This window comes from Cydia strobilella, chromosome 4 (genome assembly GCF_947568885.1).
Source record: "Cydia strobilella chromosome 4, ilCydStro3.1, whole genome shotgun sequence".
Classification (NCBI taxonomy): domain Eukaryota; kingdom Metazoa; phylum Arthropoda; class Insecta; order Lepidoptera; family Tortricidae; genus Cydia; species Cydia strobilella.
In genome coordinates, this window is record NC_086044.1 from 7744661 (window position 1) to 7771392 (window position 26732).

At 38.1% G+C, this 26732-nt stretch overlaps 3 protein-coding genes across 3 annotated transcripts in view; 1 reads left to right on the forward strand and 2 right to left on the reverse strand.

The window, feature by feature from the left end:
• Window positions 1–2163: 2163 nt before the first annotated feature.
• On the reverse strand, window positions 2164–6484 carry LOC134740553 (protein phosphatase 1L). Its single transcript, XM_063673069.1, has 2 exons — window positions 5272–6484; window positions 2164–4956 (listed from the first exon to the last, which is right to left on the reverse strand). Exons 1-2 carry the CDS (start codon window positions 6280–6282, stop codon window positions 4573–4575), a joined length of 1395 nt encoding a protein of 464 aa, XP_063529139.1. The 5' UTR covers window positions 6283–6484; the 3' UTR covers window positions 2164–4572.
• Window positions 6485–9438: 2954 nt separating this feature from the next.
• Window positions 9439–26732, reverse strand: part of LOC134740946 (dedicator of cytokinesis protein 9) — a 76890-nt gene continuing 59596 nt past the window's right edge. Inside the window, exons 30-34 of the mRNA XM_063673606.1 lie at window positions 16091–16503; window positions 15264–15471; window positions 14375–14540; window positions 13913–14038; window positions 9439–13531 (exon numbers count right to left, since the gene is read on the reverse strand). Coding sequence (XP_063529676.1) covers window positions 13318–13531; window positions 13913–14038; window positions 14375–14540; window positions 15264–15471; window positions 16091–16503 — 1127 coding nt within the window. The 3' untranslated portion in view covers window positions 9439–13317. The remainder of the gene's footprint in view (window positions 13532–13912; window positions 14039–14374; window positions 14541–15263; window positions 15472–16090; window positions 16504–26732) is intronic.
• On the forward strand, window positions 19054–25801 carry LOC134740998 (venom acid phosphatase Acph-1-like). The gene is made up of 7 exons (XM_063673717.1): window positions 19054–19236; window positions 21276–21383; window positions 22606–22845; window positions 23862–24044; window positions 24134–24254; window positions 24785–24996; window positions 25627–25801. The coding sequence occupies exons 1-7, from the start codon at window positions 19108–19110 to the stop codon at window positions 25783–25785; spliced, it is 1152 nt and encodes a 383-aa protein (XP_063529787.1). The 5' UTR covers window positions 19054–19107; the 3' UTR covers window positions 25786–25801.

The window sequence follows — 26732 nt, forward strand, 5'->3', positions numbered from 1 at the left end:
GTAAGTATATACATACAGATTGGTCCCGTTTTTGTCAAAACGCAGTTCTGATGATGGGATCCATGAGGAATCGAGGGAACTCCTCAAATGTTAAAGGCTTACATATAGTGATTTTAGTATTTTCATCAACAAATCAAGCACTTACATTTAAAAAAGTGACATTTGATGAAGTGGAACTGCTGATGATGATCAGAACGGAACTCTTCAATGACTCATAGTTCACGTTTGGCGATTTGTCCTCATCGTTATGTTTGTTAAGCAAGTTAGGTTTTCAAGAAACATTTTTGTCAAGCTCGAGTTCTGATGATGGGATCCATGAGGAATCGAGGGAACTCCTCAAATGTGAAAGGCATACATATAGTGATTTTTGTATTTTTATCAACAAATCCAGCATTTCCATTTTAAAAAGTGACATTTGATGAAGTGGAACTGCTGATGATGATCAGAATGGAACTCTTTAATGAAGCATAGTTTACGTTTGGCGATTTGTCCTCTTCTTTATGTTTGTTAAGCCACTTAAGTTTTTAAGGCATATTTTTTGTCAAGCTCGAGTTCTGATGATGAGACCCATGAGGAACCGAGGGAACTCCTCAAATGTGAAATGCATACATATTGTGATTTTTGTATTTTCATCAATAAATCCAGCATTTACATTTAAAAATGTGAAATTTGATTAAGTGGAACTGCTGATGATGATCAGAACGGAACTCTTCAATGACGCATAGTTCACGTTTGGCGATTTGTCCTCATCGTTATGTTTGTTAAGCAAGTTAGGTTTTCAAGAAACATTTTTGTCAAGCTCGAGTTCTGATGATGGGATCCATGAGAAATCGAGGGAACTCCTCAAATGTGAAAGGCATACATATAGTGATTTTTGTATTTTTATCAACAAATCCAGCATTTCCATTTTAAAAAGTGACATTTGATGAAGTGGAACTGCTGATGATGATCAGAATGGAACTCTTTAATGACGCATAGTTTACGTTTGGCGATTTGTCCTCTTCTTTATGTTTGTTAAGCCACTTAAGTTTTTAAGGCATATTTTTGTCAAGCTCGAGTTCTGATGATGAGACCCATGAGGAACCGAGGGAACTCCTCAAATGTGAAATGCATACATATTGTGATTTTTGTATTTTCATCAACAAATCCAGCATTTACATTTAAAAAAGTGAAATTTGATTAAGTGGAACTGCTGATGATGATCAGAATGGAACTCTTCAATGACACATAGTTCACGTTTGGCGATTTGTTCTCTTCCTTATGGACCCAGACCCAAACTTGGACCCGGACCCGGGTCTGGACATGGACCCCAACTCGGATCCGGACCCGGACCGAACTCTGACCCAAACTTGAACCCGGACAGCCGGACACGGACCCGGACTCGGATCCGGACCCGGAAATGCTACTAGAAAAGTGGGTTAGGTTAGAACTGTGACCCTTACAGAAACGAAATGCTATCAGAAAAGTAGGTTAGGTTAGAACTGCGACCCTTACAAAAACGAAATGCTACTAGAAAAGTGGGTGGTTTTACCTCCTTTTCTACATTATTAGGCAATTAGGCAAAATTAGTCAAAAGATGGATTAGGATAATTACGCAAAATATGCTGTCTATTTCATTTCATTGTCTGGAATCTAAGAGTGCACCATCAACACTAAGTAAACTTTCAGCGGCATCCCCCATTGAAATCGGTTTTTTTTTCTTAAAAATTATTTTAAATAAATGTTATAAATTGATTAGTGTTTCATTTCAGTAAACTGCCTTGAAAATGATCAAAAATACTAAAAATAAAACTGTTTAATTACCTAATAAAATCAGTTAAAAAAAATGGATGATTAATTTATCTTTACATATATTTTATAGTTTTTGCACTTGTACCGGTTAAACTGTTGGTGGTAATTTTACTGGGAAAAAAATCCCAGTAGTTACCGCCAACTCGGTTTGGTAGTAAGTACTAGGATTTTTTTTCCCAGTAGTTATACCAGTGGTAAAAGGTGGGGAAAAAAAATCCCAGTAGTTACCACTGGTAGCAACTTGGTGGTAACTAGTGGGAATAACCCTACAATTTGTGCATTCAAATCCATTGTTAGAATATTTAGACATCGAACTCAAGTTCAGCCAGAGAAGTGTTGACATCTACATTAAAATTTAAAATAAAACGCACATTTTATTAATACATATTTATTTACGTACAATAATTACACTTTGGTAGATGGGCAAATCACATCACTAATTCAAACTTACTATACATTGAACAATATTTAGAATGAATAGGTAACGGTGGCAAGAATATATAACACTCCTGCGAGTCAACAGGGGGCCTACCGCGAAAACAGAAGTTCGCAAATTGCAGGCATCTTTCTCTTTTACTGCCATTAAGGCGTAATTAAAGTGAAAGAGAAAGATGCCCGCGATTTGCGAACTTCGGTTTGCGCGGTTATAGCCCAGGGCCGAATTAGGTCAGAAAAGCAATGAGTAAGCCCGGGCGACGAATTAATCTCATCATATGTCGAAATCGTACATTAGCGTAACCATTCCTGTTGGTGCAAATTTTGTAGCTAGCAGCAGTTTATTTTAGCAAGGCTAGCTTACCTAAGTGCCATTGCGATACTTTGCTTTTTAACTTTACTGTTACCTACTAACTTCTATTAAGAGCAGTGTAGCTGTTCTCACTAGCAATGAGTCGCGCTGTCACTTACGGTAGCCCCGCAGAACGATACCCTCCCTTAACCTACAGTCAGCCAAAGAAAGCAGTATACACCCCTATACAAGAGCCTACTTTTCTCTGCAGCTGACTGTACCGCAATACATTTACGTAATTATGGACATTCAAGAATACTGTTTGGCACTTTTATCACTTTTCCTTAAGATAAGATGTCACTGCAAATTTTACCATGCCACATTTTCAATGAGTTAGCGAACGTGAATTTGGCCCCTATTTAACATGATCTCAAAAAGGACTTAATCTTGATTTTTTAGGTTGACAAAATATTGTACTTGTTAGTAATGCGGGATACATTAAATTATGTAAGGTATATTTAGTAAGATACAACGTACAAAAATATTTTATAGTAATATCTACACACTGTATTTTATACAATGTTATTGCACAAAGTAGTGTAAAAAGCTGCATTAGGCATATCTAAAATTTAGAGACAATAGAGTTATAACGTCGAAGAACAATAGGTATAGCGCCGTTTATATGCTGGTTTCACTAGATGGAGCTGTGAGAGCAACCATTCAATCAACATTACTAAACATGTAATTCATATATATTAATTATGTTTAGTAAACCATATTATGGCGATATGACAATTCAATGTTATTATAAAGTTCTTCTCTGAGATGTATCTAAACATGTTTTAACTGTTACGCAAAATGACCTGATGATGATATTAGCACCAGAAGCAAAAACTCGGTACAGATGTAGTGCATAATTGTTTTCCATCGTATTTTCTAAACGTTCGTATTTGTCATGCTACTTCAGTCAACCTCAGTACTTTTTCTAAGACTGACTGAAATAGCAAGACACGTTCGTACGTTTCCGTGAAAATACGATGGAAAATAATTATGCACTACATCTTTAACAACTTTCAAATTTATAAAACTAAAACATGAGCCACATCAAGTGCAACATTTTTTTATATATTACAGTCTGAACACAATTCAATATTATGCAAGGATAAAACGTAGGTTTGTTTTCACACCCCGGGTTTACCGGTTAAACCTGGAGTTACCACGGTTACCAGTACAATTTGACACTGGGTTAACGTTTTAACCGGTTAACCCCGGGTTAGTGGGATGGTGCAAGGAGGCCTAAGATCACTAATGCATGGTACTATTTAAATGTAAATAAGCAATTACACGATTTGATACTTAAAAACATCCCAAAAGTCTTACAAATCATAACTATTCTATACTATAACAGATAAATAGATAATTACTCAAACAAGATTACCTTTTTTTTTACTAATTTTTAACAAATTTCTGTGACCATCACAACCATGCATAAATTCAAAAATTTCCTTTTTACACGACAGTATATGTTCAACATTCAAAAATATTATAAATTCTTTGTTAAAGCAAGATAACTACTGGACAAATTTATGGACATATTTATTTAGACACATATATATGAATATGTTATCATAACCACATTCTGAAGTTGTTTCAACTATAAATGTTAGGTATATACAAATAGAATACAAATTATGACTTATCTAATACACATCAAGGACAACAAATCTTTACAGTACATTGAAATGCATGCAATGTCATTATATTTACTTCTCACTCCAGTTCCCATTTAATATATTTGAAGTAAAGACAATCTGGCAAGTTGCTTGTATTATGCCACAAATTTCTATTTTATAGAAAATTGTGTAGGGAACCAAATATAATTAGGAACTTGTACCAACAAAATTTAGTATGAAGCATCCATACATTTGTACCAATGGCTTGCAATATCATATCCAGCTCCAAGCCACTCAACCACACAAAGTGTCGGCCTGTCCGGGGGTTGCATCCTTGTCTTTCATTAATATGGATTTAAGCAGTTTTCTATTGAGATCCAGTTACTGTGTGGCAGAAGACGCAATTTTGTTGTCCAGGAAATTGATTACCAGCACTGTTATGTTGTCAACAGAGCCCCTGTAGTAAGCCTGGAGGGTCAGACTTTTTGCTCCATAGTCCGGTTCATCCAATCGTTCCTTAATAAATTTGACTGCTTCTTCATTGGAAAAGGTATCCCATAAACCATCAGAGGCCAGAACAAGGAACACAGGCTTGTGATCATTGAGGTTGAACGTGAGAATGTCAGGGTCCGCAATAACAAACTTTTTGTCCTTCAGTGGGTAGTCTCCCATTGCCCGAGAGGTTGCCAGGATGCCCGCAACACGCCAAACGCCATTAAATGCTATGTAGCCTCCAGCTGCTTCTATTCTTTTCTGTTCCCTTACCTGTTAAGAAAATAAAATAAATATTGCATTACACATGTTATTCCATGTATTTAGATAATAGTCCGGGTGCCCGGCTGCATGAAACCCACCTGATAAAAAAATAGAAAATACCTACTCTGTGGGGTAGCTGACTTTTTATTAGCTTCAACTGCTCTTGGTCGGGGCTTAACTTGAAAAAATTTTGTTCAAATGGAATAAATGTGGTACGAAAATTCATCAAAAAACCTCATCGAAAAATAGAATGATATTAGTTTGACTATCCGTCTGATTCATAAGTTCGGTTGGGATTTAAAGGTTAGTTGTAAAAAAAATTACCTGTTGAGGTTTATGGTCAAAAGATACAGGAATGGCATTTCCTCTCAAGTCGCACATGACACCCCTGGAGTCTCCCACATTGGCAACTATCAGGTGGTTGCCCTCCATTATAGCGAGCAGTGCAGTGGTTCCGGCAACATTCATAGACCTCTTTGCTGCCTCCACCAACAGTCGGTCTGCGGCCAACACTTCATCGGTCAGCAACTTGCCAAAGTTTATTTTCCCTTTATCTAAATAGCTGCTCAATGGTACAGCAACATTTTTTATTGGTATTGTTGGCCTCACTTCCCTTGTTATTATTGGTCTGGCCTTTGAGAGCTGCGCCAGCAATTCTGGGTCAGTTATTTCCTTTTTAGATGTGTCATCAGCAGTGCTCACTGATTTCTTGAAGCTAGTTTTTCGTTCAACATTTGAATTGCTTTCTTGATCTTGCGGTTTTTCATCCTCTGCATTATCTTTAGTAGGAGTGCTAATGATTTTTCCCTCCTTGAAAGCATTTAATTCTACTATTTTGTTGTAAAGATTTTGTATAAGATGGTCTTTTGCATAGTTTGCAGCAAATTCTCCACCATGCCCATCAAATATGGCAAAGAGGGAGATACCTGTACTGTTGATGTTCTCATTAATGATAAATCTGTCTTCCATATGCATCCTTCTTCCTTTGATTGCATAAGCTGCACTGAGGGAACCTTTAAGTTCCCAGCTTTGTTTATCAGCCTCAGACCCTTCCATAAACTTCAAACGCTGAACAGAACTGATAGGGCTCATGGCCTGTGAGAGTCGACTTAGTAACGTGCGACTCCACTGTTCAATTGTGTGCAGATACATAATAAACAATATTATACCCAGAGTGATCACTGCTACCTCAGACCGCAACAAATAAAGACGCACCATCTTCCATAAATAGCTCACCGGAGTATCAAGCGGAGCACTACTCGTGAAGCGCGTCACGATTTTCATAAAAGAAAGATACGTTTGATGCAAAACTCGATCCTCTAACTCGTCTTCCATGTCCTTGGAGGCTTGTGAGGTGTGTGGAAACAAAAGTTTTATGACTATTTCACAATTTTTTTATTTTTAACTGTATTTTCCTTGCGTTGGCACCCACATCACGCATATCTAGATGTTTTGGACTGACTGAAAGCACTGAAACGAAACTGAATAATGAAATTATTTGAAGAGTACTTTGCTTTGACACTTGACAGTAATAAAAACGTCAATATTACGTCAATTTTTTTTAGGTGCGTTCAGATACTTGAGTAGGTATCGCATTTTCAAATTGAACGCATGATAATGCGAAAATTTCTTTATCTAACATTTGCATTTGCATGTTCGAGCGATAAAGAGGCAGATAGCGAAATTTCGGATTCGCCTTTCCCGGTAGGTCCTCTGTAAGCAAACCGCCTTGATGCATCAATGTCATATTTTATTATCTCTGAAAACTTGTCAAAAACCTGAAGGTACAGTATGTATAAGTTACTCTATGGTTTACTAAAAAGGCTAGTCCTGCACTCTGGTGGCAGAACATTGCAGTAATCTTATCCCCTAATGAGTAGATTTGTAGCCCACTATAAACCATACTACCATACTCCTGCATTGGTGTGTTTTTGGACCTGGCCAAGGCATTTGACACCGTCTCCATCCCTATACTTTTGAGAAAAATGGAACTTAGCGGTATCAGAGGAAATGCACTAGAGTGGTTTCGAAGCTACCTCTCAGAACGGACTCAACGCGTCTCTATCGACCAGAATGTAAGCAATCCTTTACCAATAAGCTACGGTGTCCCCCAGGGCAGCATACTGGGACCAACGCTGTTTATTATGTATATAAATGACTTAGCTAATACCACCCTCCCAAACGCAAATATTTTCTGCTACGCTGACGATACAGCCATCATATTCCATGGGAAAACATGGGAGCAGACATTCACTTTAGCGGAATGTGGACTGAGAAAGGTTTCAGGGTGGCTTCACGACAACCTACTCACTCTTAATCTGTCAAAAACAAAGTATATATGTTTCCACAAAACAAAAGCCTCGGCTCCTGCTCACTGTCCTGCAATTAAAATACATAGCTGCGTTAACCTCGACCTACAGTCACCACCATGTTCGTGTGAAGGTATTAGCAGAACTCCCCATATCAGATACCTCGGCGTGGTCGTGGATGAAAAATTAGATTTCCAAGAGCACGTCAATACAACAGCAAACCGGGTCCGCAAGTTAATTTATGTATTTAGAAACTTACGTAATGCAGCAGGGATAGATTTATTGAGATCAGTATATATAAGCATATGTCAATCGGTGTTGACCTATTGTATTTCCACCTGGGGAGGAGCTGCAAAAACTAACATAATAACCCTTGAAAGATCTCAAAGAGCAGTCCTGAAGACCGTACTAAAAAAAGGTATTAGGTATCCAACTACTGATGTATACAGACCCAGGTAGCAAAATGACGTCCTCAGCGTACGTGCCTTATTCATAATGCGCGCAACGCTAAAGACACACACTGAAGTTCTGAGGTCACCCAACTACACCACACTGTTAGAGAAACGAATCTTTAAAATCCCCTATCCACAGTCAGTAACAATTTTCGCCAAAAGGTTTAGTTCACATCTTCACCCGTTTATCTACTACCAAGTGAGCAGCAAACTAGAAAAATTTAATAACCTTACCACCAAGCAATTAAAATCGAAGCTTCACGAATGGCTTAGCACTTTAACCTATGCTGAAACCGAGAGCCTTCTGAAAGGAATTTAGTACACTGGTTCTAACACACCTAACTTCTCCCTCGCACACACATGCTCACCCTTACACACACGCACATTCACATTAAATCACATACCTTAAGCAACAAAGTTAGAAATTAAGTAATTAGTTAAATTACCAATTGTTATATCTACTATTATAACCTCTGCAGTTCTGTTTCCTTATCTTAGACTAGTTAGTATTTAGTTGTAGCCTAGTTTAACTTAACTTATCAATAGATATGTAAAATACGTTCATATTACTCTTTGTATCAATTCGCGCCAAATTGTGAAACTCGGATGTAAGCTGGTTTCCTACGGGACAGGCCCCGCCTAGTGTAGGAACCAGGTCAACTGGAAGGCACAGACCCTGTTCTTTCGAATTCTGCACTGTACTTATAGCTCTTTATTATGTGTAAGCATCAACTTGAATTTGTAAAGAGGAATAAATATATGTTGTATGTATGTTGTCCTACTGAAAAATACATAAGACTATTCCGTTCGGTCATTTCACGTCATTTCCCCCCACCCCTCATGACCGATCCAGTTATCTAGCATGAGTAAGATGGATAAACTGAGAGAATGAGAGGGCAATATCCGCCATTATGGGCATACCACACCATCGCACCGCACCAAGGTCATTGTGCGACGCAACCATAAGTAAGAAAGCGATATCTCTTTCTCGCTCTTACTTATGGATGCGTCGCATAATGACCTTGGTGCGGTGCGACGGTGTGTCATGACTTTAGTATTGCACATGATTGTGCACATTTCCATTGTATTTTTGTTCCTACTTGTTTGGGTTTGCCAGATTATAATAGGGTTATTTTCACATGTTGAATTTTATCACAATAAATTGGAAACTTAAATATATATGGGAATAATAAATAAATAAATACAAGACTTCAGTTACAAAAAAAAACTTCCAAATAGAAAAAAAAAATTGAAAACACGATTGTAAAGCGAGGTTTAGATTGGCAAGAACTTGCATGCAATTTACGTTACATTGCTGATTACTAATGGAAACTGCATTCAAAATGTTTATCAGATACCGCAATGTAATCAAAATTGCATGCAAGTTCTTGCTAGTCTAAACCTCGCTTAATAATGAAATAAGTAGTGATAATTATACTATTTCCTCTTACTCTGGCCTATAGCTGCGTCCATATTATAGAGTTAGACCAAGATAAGTCTGCAACGATTTTAAAAGCACACGCAGTGAAAGTGTTATTTTAAAACAATTTTAAACGTTAAACTTCTATGAAATTATGCCGTCGGCATAATAACACTTGCACTGCGTGTGCTATCAAAATCATTGCAGACTTATCTTGGTCTAACTCTGCCTACTTACTTGCAGCGTAACTGTATACTAGTGGACAGAAGACGTTAGTGGTTAGGAGTTTATCGGCTAAAATTAAACTAAATTTTTTGGTTTTATAAAATGTATTAAAACAGTAAAATTCTGATTAATTTTATAGGAAGATACAATAGTTTGTGCATAAATTGTTACAAGTAATAATGAAAAGATAATCTTATTAAATAGTAATAATTTAAGGGGATGCGTGTACGCAAAACGCGGAGGGATTATTGCTATAACAGAAATCAATACATTGTTCAATCGTAATAAATACAAACTGCAAAAATCTAAGGATATTCCTTTCACTATATTAATTAATTCTCGCAATAATGAACAAAAACAACATATATATTTAGATATACTATGGAATGAAAGTGATAAAGTGAGAAAATCAGTTACATACAATCATAAATTCTTCATCTCACTATGTGAAAGATTTATTAATATAAGAAATATTAATAAATCTTTATTCTAGAAACTTAGGAATAAGATAATAACTATTACTTCAATGAGTTTTGTAGACAGAAATAAATGAATTCAGCCTTAAGTTACTAACAAAATAAATTAAACATGCATAAATCTTTGTTTAAAATTAAGTCCATAATAACGTGTCGCATAACCTTCCTACTACAATGTGTTTACCTGTGATTGACAGATGATTTACTTACTACCTTATTGCATTAGTCATAAGGTAAATATTATAAGCATCATGTCATTCGGTGGCGTGATTTAAATGTATGTACCTAGTCTTTATTTTATTTGAGGCAAGGTTGATAATCAAATCTATTAAAACCATCTGGCAATCACTTTTAACTCCTGTATTCTGCTTAATCAAGACAAATTTTATGCAGGATTTCGAGAACCAGACTATTACAATCTGGATATATTATCACACTGTTTATATAACTATGTATATATGTTACACATATTTAGAAGTTAAATTACATCTATATTTTGCTAGTGTACCTACTGTACTCTGTAGCTACCTACAGATGACATAGCTGTTATACAAAAATGTGAAAAAGAGCAGTTTGAAATATTGACATGTCTTCTTCGGAGGTAATATTCAGTCTGAATGATAATTTTGAGCTTAGCAGTATTTAGAGCGAAAAGACGCTTCTAGGATATTACAAATCGTCGTCATATTGAAATCAGCAATGTGGTCATTTTTAGGGTTCCGTACCCAAATGGTAAAAACGGGACCCTATTACTAAGACTCCGCTGTCCGTGATCTCTCATGAACCGTGATAGTTAGACAGTTAAAATTTTCACAGATGGTGTAGTCTGTTGCCGCTATAACAACAAATACTAAAAACAGAATAAAATGAATATTTAAGGGGGGCTCCCACATAACAAACGTGATTTTTTTGCCGTTTTTTGCGTAATGTTACGGAACCCTTCGTGCGCAAGTCCGACTCGCACTTGGCCGGTTTTTTGTGTACCTGTTGCCTATTCTCTCACTAGGTACTAGTACAAAAATTTTACGTTTGAATTTCATCTTAAGTTATAGTTCAGCTGTTATCATAATTATGTAGATATGATTGTTAGTAAGGTATGTGACAATTCAGACTATTCAGCGTCAGATAAAATCATGAATCATGACATGTGTTTCTTTGGGATAAAGTTTGCCATCGACAGCAGAAATGTATCTAGGGACATTGTAACTCCTCCACACTGCCTCCAGCAGGCATATGATGGGCGCTGTCATCCATGTGGCAAAGCAACTGTCGCTTTTTAATACCGCGATAGAAAAATACAGACGCAATCATTATCGCTATCACGAGGATAACTCCGTCCATCATATCCATAGAGATTTACAAAGATAGGGACATATACAAAATTACTAACTACGGACATACCTAGCTATGATAATCACTTCAGGGCTTAGCCCTATTAAGAGTTATTTAAGAGTATGAAATGCGTGTATTTCGTTTGTGTTCAAGTTTGGATTTTATGACTATGAAATGGATTAATGGCACCTATTGTATGTAATATTATTTTCAACACACTTGCTCAAAACGACGTTTTTATTCCACCGATTTTTGGCTCATAATCCTAGATATTAAACACGCGTGCTCTTTCAGTGTATTATTCCACTCGTGCTTTTTCATTATATTATCCGACTGAGTTAAGAAGCTAACTGATTGCTAATAATATGCATAGAAAGGGAGCCTTCTTTAATTGGTCAGACTGGCGGGCACCGGCGCGCTCCTCGCGCCTGCGCAGTGCGCGGCCCGGCCGGCCCGCCCGCCGCGCCGCCCGCGGCCGGGGCGAGCGAGGGCCGGCCGGCAGTACGAGTATGACAGATGAAACACACAATACTAACTGTTTTAACTATTAAAATTTGATTAATATGAAAGTTTCTTGTTTTACTCGCAAGTGTGTTGAAAAACGTCGTATGAAACGCGTGTGCATTGGTCATTACACACATCGGCTTTCTTATATCGCCTCGTGTGTAATGAGCAACTTAGCACACTTGTATCATAATGTACTAATACTAGCACTGCGTCTGCGGACTAGCTTTAATAATGTACTAACCTAATTAAAAGACTGCAACTTGTCATAAGTTTGACCACAGAAGTTTTTGAACTTTTTGTAGCAAAAATGCTTAAGTTTTATTTATGGCGTCAATTACGGGATAAAGGATGGAACTTTTAATTGACTATATATGAGGTTAATTGTATGAGCATGTATTTTGTATTATTTTTGGTAAATAAATAAATAAAAATGAAAACGAATACGGTAGACATACGTAACACGAAATAAAAGTCAAAACAATATTCTACTAGTAACTACATCATCCATACAACCAAATAAAAGTCAAAATGTCTATTTCTCCATTTACACCTATTTAGAATAAAATTTTGTTCGAATTACGTAGAGTATCGCTAACTAAGAGGGATTTGATTATCCATATCTAGAATAAATAATAGTTATAAGAATATTAAATATAATTTCGACTATAATCACCTGAAACATTAGAACATTACCATTAAAACCCGAAAGGCTAATTGCGTTATAAAATTTTAACTAGAAATATCCTGACCAGATCACCTCCAGCATTTGTCATTACTATCTAACATCTCACTTTCTCTAGCCACAGAATAACTAATAGTACTACCGTACAGAAAATTCACTCCGTCACAAAAGGCAGATTTAGGTATACAATTATACCTATACTCGCCGCCTGCCAGCCAAATTGAAACTTATAACCGCGCACGAACCGTGAATCTTCTTTGCGCGCCGCAGTTTTATGACCGAGCTGCGAGTGTCGGCACGGGGTTGTCACTTGACAAGTTTTTGTGCCTATACCTACTGATTTATTATTTTTAAGATAAATATGTAGGAATTACAAACGTTGATTCTGTAAACATACATTTTTTATCTGGAGATGGTATGTCTGATTCTCACGGAAGTAGGTATGCCACAGAAGTACTTATTCCTTTGAAAATATGTCGGTCATAATAGTCCGGAATAAAAAAAAAAGTTATTTCTGCTTCCTTGTTCTTCCGTTTATACAGACATCCGTAAACAGAACAATATCTTTTATACGGGTTAGATAGAGATTTAGGTTTCGAAGGTATTATGTCGTATTTTCAATTTTGCGCGAGTCGAGCGGCAGCCCACTGCCATACGCCTGCCCGGGAGGCGCGTCGCGCCGGCCAAATGTACCTAAACTGCGAAGTGACACCCCCCTGCTCTAGCCTTGCTTTTCGCTGCCTTATGTTTAACTAAGGTACCTGCACCAAAAAAGGATCGTTTTTTTATTTTTCCGATGTTTAATGTACACTTATACAAATATGAAATTTTGAAAATAGGTAAACCCGGGGGCTTCTTTGGCGCAAGTATCTTAATATCTAATAATTAGCCTACCGCTCGTTTTCAAGCTACTTAGAAGTCATTGTCATATAATTCTGTCAAATAGTATATGATACAAATGTATTTTTTAGGCATTGCTGGAATCCAATTCGACACCAGTGACGGTGGTAGTAAGGTTTCCGTTGACGAGTATATCGTGTAGCGGTTGCCCCAGTACCGCGGCGAGAGAGTCGCTCAGTTTCAAGTAGTTGGCTTCTAAAGCTTCGTGATACGATACTTGGTCGGAGCTGATTAGCTTTGCGTTCAGCTGGAGCGCTGCGTGACAGACTGTCAAGAATTCCCTGAAAAATCGAGTGAGTGTCTACAAAATTACGTTATGTTATAATAATTTAACTGGAACCACAAAAAGTTTACTAGGTGTATCGTTATTATATCTTTGCATAAATGTACTGTGATCTAGTTGATCTGACGATGAAGCCCGAAAGTAGGTACACGGTAGAAATCTTAAGTGGCTACTAGGAAACGAGTCGAGGTTGAACTGATTAGATTCGTTTTGATGAATCCCATACTTTGGGGACGCAAAGTATAGTCGCCAATAAAAGCGTGTTTTTTTAATTAAATCAATTTATGTTACGATTTTCTTTCAGTTTTAAGTGAATTATAATAAATACTTCGCATTTTCGAGTTAATGTAAATGCATAGATACTTAAATAAGTACTTACTTAAAAGTGCCTTTAAGTTTGTCAACTAAGTCGTCCGGATACATGGGAGCCAAAGTGGGATCAAGGAATGCGTTGGCATAAGCTATCGGACCAGCGTTAACTTGCACGCACACACTGCCTTGCAATCTGAAATGAAAACACAATTTTAAAGAAAACTAATGAACTCAATAGCGATCAAAATATTTTTAATACGAAAACAGGCTATAATATACACCCACCCACAAAAAAACTAATGCTCAAACTAACAACATATTTTTATAGGCATAAAACCTATAGACCTTCGCTATTTGATATGGTGGAAATGGTATTTCTTTCAAAATTCCACATAAATGGTGCGCAGTGCCATTAAAATCTGTTTACGGCGAAATGGTTTAAAATATAACGCCAAAGAAATGGTACTGAAGCTCAATAAGAGGCATTCAAAGCTAATATTTTTGACGTTGTCGTAAAATATAATTTTACCTGAGTTGTAACTTCTTAATATCCGGTGCTTTGGCGTTGACGATCTCCGTCAGCTCGAGCACCTGGCCCTCCATCTCGGAGACCGCAACCTCAATGGGACTCTTCTCTTCCACTTGCGTTTCGATCACGGGCACGCGCCGTTTCACGTACGGGAACCCATTTTCAGCTGGAATGGGTCAATAATATTAATTGAACAACGCCATAAAACGGAAATCGTTCTAATGTCTATGTGCGGACAACATCTTTCTACACGCATCAATATGTTTGCCTTAGGGCAGTCAGTTGAAAATATTTTTGTGGAACCATGGTAGGTTCAAGAAAAAGTTGTTATTTTACTGAAATTTACAAGCACCCATACCCAGCATTTTAAACTTTCCTTCATTGCGTTTATAAACGAACTGTCAGTCTGTAGGCAATGTAGCGCCGCGGGGTGAGGTAATTAATTCCAATCAGGGCGGGGTGTGTTCATTATGTATGAAATAGTATAACTCATTCAGTGACGATAGTTATACTCGTACTAATAACACAATTACTGTGTCAGCACAGAATTGAATACTTTACTTGAAGCCTATCTGGCGTACCTTCGATGGTAAGTCAATCGAATGAGAAATCACTCATCTATTTCAACTTATATAAATAATGTAAGTACATAGCTACTGAAACTACCAGTGAACTTAGTCTCAGGTAGTGTTCGTCACATCTCAAACACAAAGCGGCGCAAGTTCTCGACGCGCTCAGTGCCTCCACGTCATATACTTACCTTTACAAGACGGTGTTCTGTCTGTACTCTGTAGTCAGATACCGGTCAGACAATTGTGGCAGTAAAACATAGCAAACTCAGATTTATTTGTTTACGTTAAATTGGCAACGCCTCAGCGGGTCAAATTACCGGTAAGCTTGGTGAGCCTCAGCCGCTGGTGGTGCACGGGCCCTCGGGCGGCGCCGTCCCTCGTGAAGGGCGTCTCGAACACGAAGCGCCTCACGTTGTGCGCGCGCTCGAAGGCCTCGCCGCCGCTCGCGCCCACGCCCGAGGGCGTCGCGCGCACCCACGTCACTTGGATGTACGCTAGTTTGCTGTCCAGTTCCGATCGGTTTACCTGTGGAAAATGTTACATAAGTAATACTGGCGCAGATATACCACACACATATGACGGAAATGTCGATTGTTACTATTTTATACGTCTGTACATTACCTTGTAAACGTAAAATAACTTAACGAACTTAACAAAATTAACGTTAATGCCAATGATAAATAAATAACTCAAGGTAAAAGCTTGAATCACAGCTACTTATTATGTAGCCATTAAGCGAATTTCTAGTCATTGAATTGTAAAGAGAACACATCGCTTAGTATGTAAAACGGGGAAGGGTCGTCTGCGGTTATTAAAGTGTTTTATTTGTAATGTATCAAAGTATCTTATGACAGCGGTTGACAACACAATTAGTTGATTTATATTACAGGTATCATTGTTTTGAAAATGATGTGCCAAACTACAATGAACGGTATTATTAGTTACGCGTCGGTAAATTAGTCTTTGCTCTATTGTATTGTTTTACGGTACTCTATATTGCAAATCCGCTGTGATACACGGGTCTCTAGATGTTACAATAGAAAATGCACGCCAAAGATACACCGAACTGTCATTTCTACTGCTGACTGGTAGATAATGCCTGAACATGAACGCATCAAGACTCAATCGCAACAATTACACTTACCGGCGCTGAGTCCATAATCATCTTAACATTTTCCGCCCCGTACTTGTGTTCGTAGTAAGTCTGCAACTTCTCCGATATCTCGCTCAGTGAGGTCAGTTTCGGTTCCTTATATATAAACTCCACTCCTTCTTCGTCTTCCCCGAAGTGGGCCTTGCCGAAGAACGCCACCCGGTAGAACCTTCCGAGCATTCGTTTCCCTGAGTTCGTGACTTCTATAACTTTGGCATAAGCTTTGGTGAGGTGCTGGTAGCAGGTGAGGAGAGCTTGATAGTCCTTCCTTCGTTCATAGATGGGGATGATGAGGCGATAGAGCGGCCCGAGGAGTTCGTACCTCTCCGCCTTGTCGACGAACTCTGTGCAGATCATCAGCTGATCCAGAAGAGCTTGTTCGTTGTATTGGACGTCGGTCATACCTGCAAAAGAAGGAAATATCTGTGCTTAAATTGACAACATAGGAGGTTGTTAGCATCGTCTCAATCCGTAGTAGCTAGATGGCGATATAAGCTTGAATCAAAAATGAACAATTATATATTAGGTAGTTAAGTAGAAAGTGCAGTGATAGTAAAGAGTTTGGTAGGTATGTGCATTTTTGAGGGTCTTGTCCAAGTTGATGTAAAATCATTTGTTTAGATAATAGTCCGATTTTCCCTATTCTCTCTATTGTAGTTTCGCTTTCAACGCCTAAAAACGACAGCAATATATTATAGTTGAATTTTTCTATTGCCGCTATATTAAATATAAATCGTGATTATTGAGAGTTTCAATACAATACCGTTATACTATACAAACGTGACTTTGTTTTAATGTTCATTAAGTCCATCGTTCAGAGCGCTCTATGTTATCACCCATAATAGGTACCTGTCCGCGCAGCATGGTTTCCCCTATCACTAAGTCCGTCACTTTCGCACTCACATACTTGTTAGAACGTGACAGGCATGGTGATAAGCGTACCGTGCTACGGCTCCTGGACAGACAAAAATTTTACACCAGCTGTTTACCTATACCTGTTGAATTTATAATAACAAATAATAAACATAAATATATTAATACATAAATAATAGCATCTTCTATACAAAAAAACCTATTTTTTAACATTATATCTAAAGTATTATAACCACTTTTAAAACTGAGTATTTACCATAATATTTTGTTCATAGAGTTCCCGATATTGGATTATTCTTCATTTACCCCAGAGTGTCAGATCTCAGTGCGCAAGGCCAAAGAAGAAACGAGCTTAGAATTGATTTAATATGATCTCGCCTCTCCTGCTGCTCGGCCTTCGTCCTTGCATCCTTGCTTGAAATTGCGACGTGCTGGAATGCTTGGGTCTTGGACGCAGTTTTCTTTCAAAATAAATTTGACAATTAGGTCCAGGCTTTGTAGCAACTCAGCCATAACCTTTTTGACGCCAATGACGGCTATATCCGCACCGTAGGTCCAACGCCGAAGATGGATTAATCCGTCACAGATCACAGAACAACATAGACCTACGTGCATATGCATAAAGTTCAATTTCAGTTTTGACACTTCGGTGACGTGGCGTATGAGTGACAGCGTTTGTGTTTGACACGGCGTCGAAAAGGTTAAATCTCGGGCGGTACATTTTGGGGTTCTGGCCCCAAAAATAGCGCGTCCTTTGGCGTCGAAGCTCATCATCACCTTGTGTCCGTCAATTTGTTTTTAACAACTACTTTTGTTCGTCTCCGAGCTCTGCTATCCTGCAGCTTGGCCATGCACAAGGTTTTCTAGAGTTTCTTTAGATGGTTTTGCTGCCCAGAACTTTGAAATCGTTCGGTCGGGGTCAGAGCACGGAGCCTAGGGAGGCGCGATGAATCAATCATTGAGAATAATTGCAAGTAGCTATTAAATATTCAGTCAGTATCCACGTGTCAATAACGCATTTTAAATGAGATTTTAAAAACCTTACATTACTTTTGCATTACCAAATCATTAAGTTCACTTCAATTAGAGTTCTAAATAAAAGAAACACGTTTGCAAGGTGTAGGGAGATAACTATGTAAGGTGTAATACTGTAAAAGTAGCAAAGTTAGCCGTAGCCACCGAAAGTAGGACGATATCAAGGTATAACAAATCCAATAAATTTGATTCTAATTAAAAATAAATAATCATTTATTTAATGTCAATTAATTCGTCGCTTTATCTACAACAAATACATATGCATATAACGGAAAGGTGCCTGTTATACTTAGGATCATGTAAATCGTACAATCGGTAGTTAAACCTGCGGAGGAGTGATAAAAAATAAGGGTATTCGGCAATAATAATAATAATAGAAACAACAGGTCGCTAAAGGAGTCTGGTTTACAGAAGTTAACGTATGAAAAGCACTTTTGGTCCGTGATGACGGCATCGAATACTTAGGATCATGTAAATCGTACAATCGGTAGTTAAACCTGCGGAGGAGTGATAAAAAATAAGGGTATTCGGCAATAATAATAATAATAAAAACAACAGGTCGCTAAAGGAGTCTGGTTTACAGAAGTTAACGTATGAAAAGCAACTTTTGGTCCGTGATGACGGCATCGAGTACGTACGAAGTGTATCTATGTGTCATTACAATCAAGTACAAAATACCTAAATGAGCAGCATTATTTTTTTATTCATGAAAAGGCAGAATGATTAAATTAAACATTAATAAGCAAAAATTTTGATATATTTTGTGCTTTTTTATACCTATACCTACATAAGATACCTTTGCAACTCATTTACAAAAAAGACGTTACGTTTATTTATGCACAGGCAGAGCATAAATTTTACTTTTTAGAGATTTAATATTTTTTATACGGTTTCAATTTTATGTCAATTGCAAACTTGTTCCTACTGGCGGCGTTGTTCCGCTATTATTTCGCACGGCAGCAGGAGCGGTGCGATCCTAATCGCTCTTGAATAAACTATTCTATCAGTATATAAATGGAGCAGAGACTCGGCGCGTTGCAGTCGAAAACAGCTCGCGACCGCGCGACGCTGGCCTCAGTGCTAGGTGGGAAATTTAAAAAATGAGTTTAGCGACTGTCGTACTGTTTCTGGTCGCGTTGACGTGCGGTCAGGAGATACACCAGGAGGTGGACCAACCTGTTGAACTGGCGGATGAGTTGGCCGACACCGATGTGGTGCTCGCTTTTGTGGTACGTCGAATGATCGCTATTGTTAGTCACGCTCGCTTTTCGTGCTCCAGGGCGCCTAGGTCGTGGTGCGGATTACCGCCAAAAGCTGTATACATAACTATATGCAAATAGTTTCAGAGCATTTCCTATATCTTTATGACAAACGAAACACGAATTTTACAGATCACTATTCTTTGACCTGCCTTAATATTGTAAAATGTTTTCGTTTTAGTAAAATCGAAGGATAGGTACAGTTCAGAATGATTTGGTAAATTTTTCATATTTCAACACCGCGACCTTCGGCAATAATTATTGTTTTAATGAAATGACCAAATAATTTAGTTCGTACCTACAAGGTCACCCTCAATGGAAACTAAAGGGATAAGTACGTAATATTACACAACTCAAACAAAATAAACATGGGTCCTGATTACGCCTGCTTGACATAGTAAATACTTACAAAATTAATATTTAAACAAACTTACGTTTTGTTTCTGTTTTATACAAACTGAAAAACCGGCCAAGTGCGAGTTGGACGCGCGCACAAAGGGTCCCGTACCATTACGCTTAAAAACGGCAAAAAATTACATTTGTTGTATGGGAGCCCCACTTAAATATTTATTTTATTCTGTTTATAGCGGCAACAGAAATACATCATCTGTAAAAAATTCAGCTGTCTAGCTATCACGGTTCATGAGATACAGCCTGGTGACAGACAGACAGCGGAGTCTTAGTAATAGGATCCCGTTTACCCTTTGGGTACGGAACCCTAAAAATATAGTTTTATTTTATTTTTCGACAGGTTATAAAAACACGCCTTTACTTAAGTATAGCGTTAAGAATAAGTTGATGTGCCCAACCGTTATTAACATGAACGGGCCAACACGTGCGTAAAATTTATCAACCAGCCTTGAGATAAACTCAACTCAACATGTACTAAATTTACAAATATATGGAAAGGGAGGAGTTTCCGAAACGCAAATCATTCATAGTATATTATTTGATTCCAAGATTTGTAACAATTATGTGGTTTCGAGTGTGTGACATACTCGTGCAACTTTGTTCGACACGATTTGCTATAATTCTTTTTTAGGGTTCCGACTTCCGTACCTCAAAAGGAAAAAACGGAACCCTTATAGGATCACTGTTGTCCGTCCGTCCGTCCGTCTGTCTGTCAGGAGCGAGGATCTTGGGAACGCGTGGAGGTATAGAGTTGATACTCTGGTCTACAGCCCCTTGAAGCTGTGAAAAAATCAAACTTCTAAATTAACGTAAAAAAAAGATACGGCCGTTTATGCCGTATAAAACGTATATTTCGACACACAAGTTTCGAGCAACACAGAAGGGAGACGGTATTCGTACTTTTTCCCCTCTGCCGAAGCATAGGCACAACTGTGCGTATGGCGGTGCGTGTTGTAACTTATCCGTCCGTACACAAAAAAAAATCGAGGTGTGCAAGATTTGTCTTAGACGTGGGTCATTTTCTATGTAATTGTGTCGTCATTACACAGATTGGATTTTGTATATAGTGAGTGAGAAGTGCGCCTGTGTGCACGTTTCCCCCCGCAAAAGATGGCAGAATGATTTGTACGGCAAGACATCGCTTGGGCTCCTCCCTTCCGACGTGTCGGAACTATCGGAAGCCGGTGTTGCTCGAAGCTGTCCTAGGACTATGAGTTTTGGCAAGTAATAATCGTCCTTACAGTACAGGAGGTAAGTACAGGAAAAAAAACTGAAAACTAAATTTGTACAAAATAAAATAAAAAAAGTTTAATGTGTACGGAACCCTCGGTGGGCGAGCCCGACTCGCAGTTGGCCGGTTTTTTAGGGAAGTACTACTTATACATCAGATCCGAAAAAAATCAGGAAACTTAAAATATTATAGGAATACATAATATAGTAAATTGGGTAATTTTTATAGTTATCCGATGATTTGTTCTCGGAAAGCAGCAATACGCGAAGTGGAACTACTGATAAAGATTAATAAATGTTGTCGGTTCTGTCGCAATGAAGTTGGTTCTTATTTAGTTAAAGTTTACTGAAGCATGTTTGTGTACCAGATATTCCGGCACGGCGACCGCACCCCTGACGAGGAGGAGCTGGAGCTCTCAGCGGAAGTCGTCAACAAAAATGTCTTCTTCCCTTACGGTACAAAGGCGCTAACCAATGTAAGTGTCCTAGTGGTTTAATTTAATTTCTCTACCATTTTCATACCAACGAAAACAATTTATTCGAAGGCTTAGAGTACGACTGTGTGAGTTTTACACGCAGGCGTGATTTTAAGGCTAGACCAATGTAACTTTTATAATATCTATGTAAAACCCTTTTTATGTGCAAATAAATGATTATGATTATGACAATAAGTGTTTATATAATAATATTATTAGAAATCTTGCATTTTTTCAGTTACTTACATATATACTTCGTTTTTTAAGCATTAGAAAAATATTAAATATATTAATGACGGGTCACTCACGTGTTTTAAGTCGAAAACGCTCGACATGTTTCACTCCGTACCGAGGAGCGTCATCAGGAGCTTGCGTCGACGGTGACGGACCGGCGCAGACTGCGGGCCGCAGCCCTCCGCGCCCGATGACTCGGCGCGGGCACCGGTGACGGCAGGGGGGGCGAGAAACTACCCTCGTTTACGGCATTATCGTCAAATGATGGGTTGCACACAACACTCACTACGTCATTCGCTAATGGTTCGTCCACACTGTCCACCGACGTAGTACCCAAAACAGTTTTCCAGCTCGGAGGCACTGACCAACCACAATCACGGTTAAAATTCGGATGACGACCAATTTCGATAGCCTCCCGTACTTTTCGCTGAATCACAAACTTTTCTTTCGCCAGCACAGTTACCTTATCGAAACGTATATAGTGAGTCGAATCCGAATCCAACACGTGTTCCGTCACCGCAGAACCCCGGCTATCCCTGTTCTTCATACTACGTATGTGCTCGGACAATCTGGTGGAAATGTTTCGGCCCGTCTCTCCTATGTAGTTTTTCCCCGTGCGTGTAACACGTGAGTGACCCGTCATTAATATATTTAATATGTCTATGTCTCACGGAAGTTTTGTTATTAAAATTAGAAAAATAGTAAACAATCTTAACATGTATTTATATTGAAATTTTTTTTTGAAAAATAAGTTAAAATTATGGCATATATAATTATTTACATTCTTTTGGTTTCATAGGGTTCAGTTCTTTAGAGCGTTTAAAAAAATAAAAGACGTCAAGATTGTTTACCCTTTTTTCTTAAAAAAAAAGAAGTAGTGCCTAAATTATTTATAGGCCTACCTTGACTGAAAACAAGTACCTAGCATGCAAAAATTCGATCTGAATACTAACGTTCACGCTTTTAAATTAAAGTTTTCCCGAAATAGCGGGGTAAGCAACGAGCCTATAAAGTCGGGCAGTACATCAGAAGACGCTACGACGGTTTGATATCGACGCTGTACCTGCCGGACGAAATTGTGATCCGGACAACGGACTACGCGCGGACAAAGATGACGGCACTGGCTGCGCTGGCCGCGATATACCCGCCGCCGCCTGCGCAGAAATGGAACCCTGCGTTGGATTGGCAACCTGTACCTTACAATATGTTGCCGTACGATGAGGATGACGTGAGTATTAAGAGGCCGGTAACGATTTGAATACGCGCGAAGGAACGAGTTTTACACAGTAACCGAACGCCGGCCCCTGCGTGAAACAACGTGACCGCCATAATATCCATGCGTATTATAGAGCGCTATCTACAAGCGCTCCCGCGCTACTAAGGTCGCGAGCGTGCGTCACCGGTAATATATGACGAGAAAAGGGCAGTTTTTAAATTTGTAAATACAAAATGATGTATAAGAACAGTTTTGGCAAATGTCGTAGATTGTATAAGCATCAAAAGAAAATTACCATTTTTAGCAGTCCAAACTAAAATCAGTGCTTTACGCGCGTTTACCTAAACGTCCATCAGAAAAAAAAAACATTACTAATTTTGAGAGTCTGTTTTCAATAAAATTATCTATTAAAAGGCAATATAAGAAGACGTGGTAATAGAAACCAGTACTGTAATTTCTATTAGGTAACAAAAGGTGTAAAATTTTACCGACTAAATCTATAAATTTTACATTTTTGCGACTAAAATCGCTACCTAGAATGCGCTTCGACTAGAGCTGACGCCTTATGGCGTCTGTGAAAATGGTTGCAGATCACTAGAAATTTTACGCCCGCTAAGTTAACATTTTGCGTTATATTGTATTTTATGATATTTAGGCCATTATCTTTATTTGTCCTAAATTTCAAACAACTTAGTCCCAAAATGCCTAAATGTAATTATGATTCCTTCTTAAAATGAACGAATGTTCAATGCTTCAGACATTTTGACACACTTCCGTTGCAAGATCTAGGCACTTTGGTAAATTTGCAACATTTTTAGGGAGCGAGATATGCAACTTCTTCTCTCCTTTGTCGTTGTACTCTTTCAGGCATAGATGTTGCTTGCCGTACGATTTCTCGCCATTTTCCGCGGTTGGAGGTCATTCTGGCAAATGCATTCAGGGGCCCTTCCATGGCAGATTTGATTTAGTCAGTCCATCACATAGGTGGCCTTTTATGCAACTTATTAACAATTAAATTATATTTACAGCTCCTATACTGGTACAACTGCCCACGATATCTCTGGCTGCGAGACAGAATGTATCAACTACCTGAAGTGGCACCTACTTTGAGACAATACAACGACCTATTCCGATACTTGAGCGAGCACACAGGAACAAACATCACTACACCCGAACACGTTTTCTTTTTGGATAACCTTTTCCAAGCACTGGTAACAATTTTACGTATAAATAGGGAGTTTTTAAAGTTATTTTACCTTTTAAATAACGCTGGATTAAAATAAATGTTGTTACGTTTCAGGATAATGTCAACCTAAGACCACCCAAATGGGCACAAGACGTAATGCCGCAGATCAAAGCCATGACAAAGATTGAATATGCAATAGAAGTTTTTAATGACGAAATGCTGCGATTGTCGATAGGTAAATATTTATAACGATGGATAGATAATTTTTCAGTATTTCGGTCAATATATTCAATTAGCAACGTGATGAACATGTACTTTCCATATAAAGTATATCTTGGTGTATTGTGCCATGTACTCGTACGGTTGCTTGTCAATTTCAGTAAATAACATTTTTTTCTTGTATTTCGATGCCATGGTAACGCAAACATGTTTTAACACACGTTGATGGGTAAACAGACATGTCATGCGCAAATAAATACTATAATAGTTAGACCAAGATACCTCTGCAATGATTTTGATAGCACAGACTGTGCAAGTGTTATTTACATAAAAGTAGGTATGATGTTTAAAATAACACTTGCACAGTCGGGGCTATTAAAATCGCTATAGACGTCTCTCTAACAATTTCTGTATTATGACGTGTCCGCCCCGTGCAATAGTAGGTATAATCTTAGCCACAACGATGACAATAACGTCACTAATCTCTTCAGCTGCTCACTTAAACAAAAAATGTTATAATAATGATAATTATTAACTTCGTAATAGGTGTGCTGATGGCCGAAATCGTCAATGCGACCAACGCTGCGATATCCGGCATTACCGACCAGCCCAAGTTGCGGCTGTACTCAGCTCACGAGAACAACGTAGCCACCCTGATGGCGGCCGCCAGAGTCTTCGAACCGCACCAGCCTATGTACGGAGCTACATTCTCGTTGGAGGTGCGACGTCATCAACTAACCGGGCAATACGGAATTACGGTATGACTATACAACGTAACGTAATTAACGAATCGTAATCAAATCACCCTCATGGTTGTAGCACGACCCTTTGAAGCGTAAGCCTAACTACGGAGTTGCCTTCTAGTTGGAGTTAAGCGTCATTAGCTAACCGTAAAATATGTAACTATAGCATGACGGTATAGGGTAGGCCGGTACAACAGGATTGTTAAAGAATTTTTAATTTAATTCTGGATGACGAATACTATTTACATAGAAAGTTTCTATGTAATTATTAGAAACATAGACACATCATCACAATAATGACTTAATTCAAAGTCATATTTGATTTGCCGCCTTGTCTACAACCTTTCTACGACTCTTTATTGTTATCTCAGTTATCTGTAATGTTTGTTTTGAATAGCTGCCCGATTCGAACTTTAAGATACCTCAAATATTACGATTAGATACGATATAGATTTGATATGTCAACGTCAAAACTGACGTTAATTTGACAATAATTTGAAATTTTACGCATTCTGCGTATGTGTATTACATATGTGTGATTTACGAAAGATTTTATGATCAGCAATTTATTTACATATTTTTTATTCTTAGTTTTTAGTGTTTATATAAAATTTTATTAATATATGTCACGTAATTATTTGACAGGCCGTGTACGCGCCCGTTGCCGGCGAGCCCGAACAATACCTGAAAATAAACGGATGCGGCGGCACAACGTTTTGCTACTACACCAACTTCCTCGAACTGACACAGAACGTTTTGTGGTCCCGGCAAGATTTCCAAAACCAGTGCCCGAGAAGAAATTGATAGTCATAATAGCTACAAATGTTTTTTTTTTTTTTCAATTCAGTGCGAACAAAAGCGAATAATTTTTACATCTACTTGTGTGACAAAAGTAATATGCCATATATTTGTTTTAGTTAAAGTCAAAATTATAAGGTCATAAATGCACTGTGGTTAATTTCAGGGCTACGAAGTGTCGACTGCGGGAAGTAGGTACAAACTGTATAATTGTATATTTTACATTCGCTTTAAATAGCGAGAAATAAAGGGGCTGTGAATTATACTTAGTTTTTCTTCAAGTATTTTGATTTATACAGGATTTACTGAGTAAAGAAAAGTTTTGTGACATAACCCTCACACAACGTAGTCATCATAATGCGAATTAACTAAGAACTACCTAATCAAACTAATTTAATTAAATATTTTGATTGGATCTCGACTGTCGATGGCAGAATAACTTTTTTTAGTATATCTACAGTGTTTTTTTTTCTTCATCGGGGCACTGAGGGCAGCTAGCTACCCGATCCCGTGCTGCTATGTAGGTAGGAAGTTAAAAAGGTCTTAGGAGAACCTTATGCCTATACCCTATACATAGACATTATATCTCTCTAGGTATATTAAAATAACAAGGAAACCAGAAAAAAATGCTTATCACGCTTGATCATAACACATGTAGGGTAAACTCATATTATTTGGTCACACGCCTAATTCGGTGATACAAGTTTTGAAGCATGACACCCAGGAAAGATAGTGAATTAGCCTTTTACATGGGCGTCACGGCAAAGCCGCCGAAGCCGTGCAGCCGTGAGGTCCCAAAACTTGTGTCACCAAATAACGCGAGTTTACCCTACCTAATTATCTTTAAAACACATACGATAATATACGGTAAAGTATTATTGCCACACTAGCACAATGCTTGTTACTTACAAACCTAACCTAAATTACATGTACATATAATAAAGAATGAATTA

Coding starts and splice junctions, on each gene's coding strand:
- LOC134740553 (XM_063673069.1), bottom strand. CDS start 6,282: ATGGAAGACGAGTTAGAGGATCGAGTTTTGCATCAAACGTATCTTTCT. Junction 4,957..5,271: donor TTGACCATAAACCTCAACAG/GTAATTTTTTTT, acceptor TTTTCTTAACAG/GTAAGGGAACAGAAAAGAAT.
- LOC134740998 (XM_063673717.1), top strand. CDS start 19,108: ATGAGTTTAGCGACTGTCGTACTGTTTCTGGTCGCGTTGACGTGCGGT. Junction 22,846..23,861: donor TGCCGTACGATGAGGATGAC/GTGAGTATTAAG, acceptor TTATATTTACAG/CTCCTATACTGGTACAACTG. Junction 24,255..24,784: donor AATGCTGCGATTGTCGATAG/GTAAATATTTAT, acceptor ACTTCGTAATAG/GTGTGCTGATGGCCGAAATC.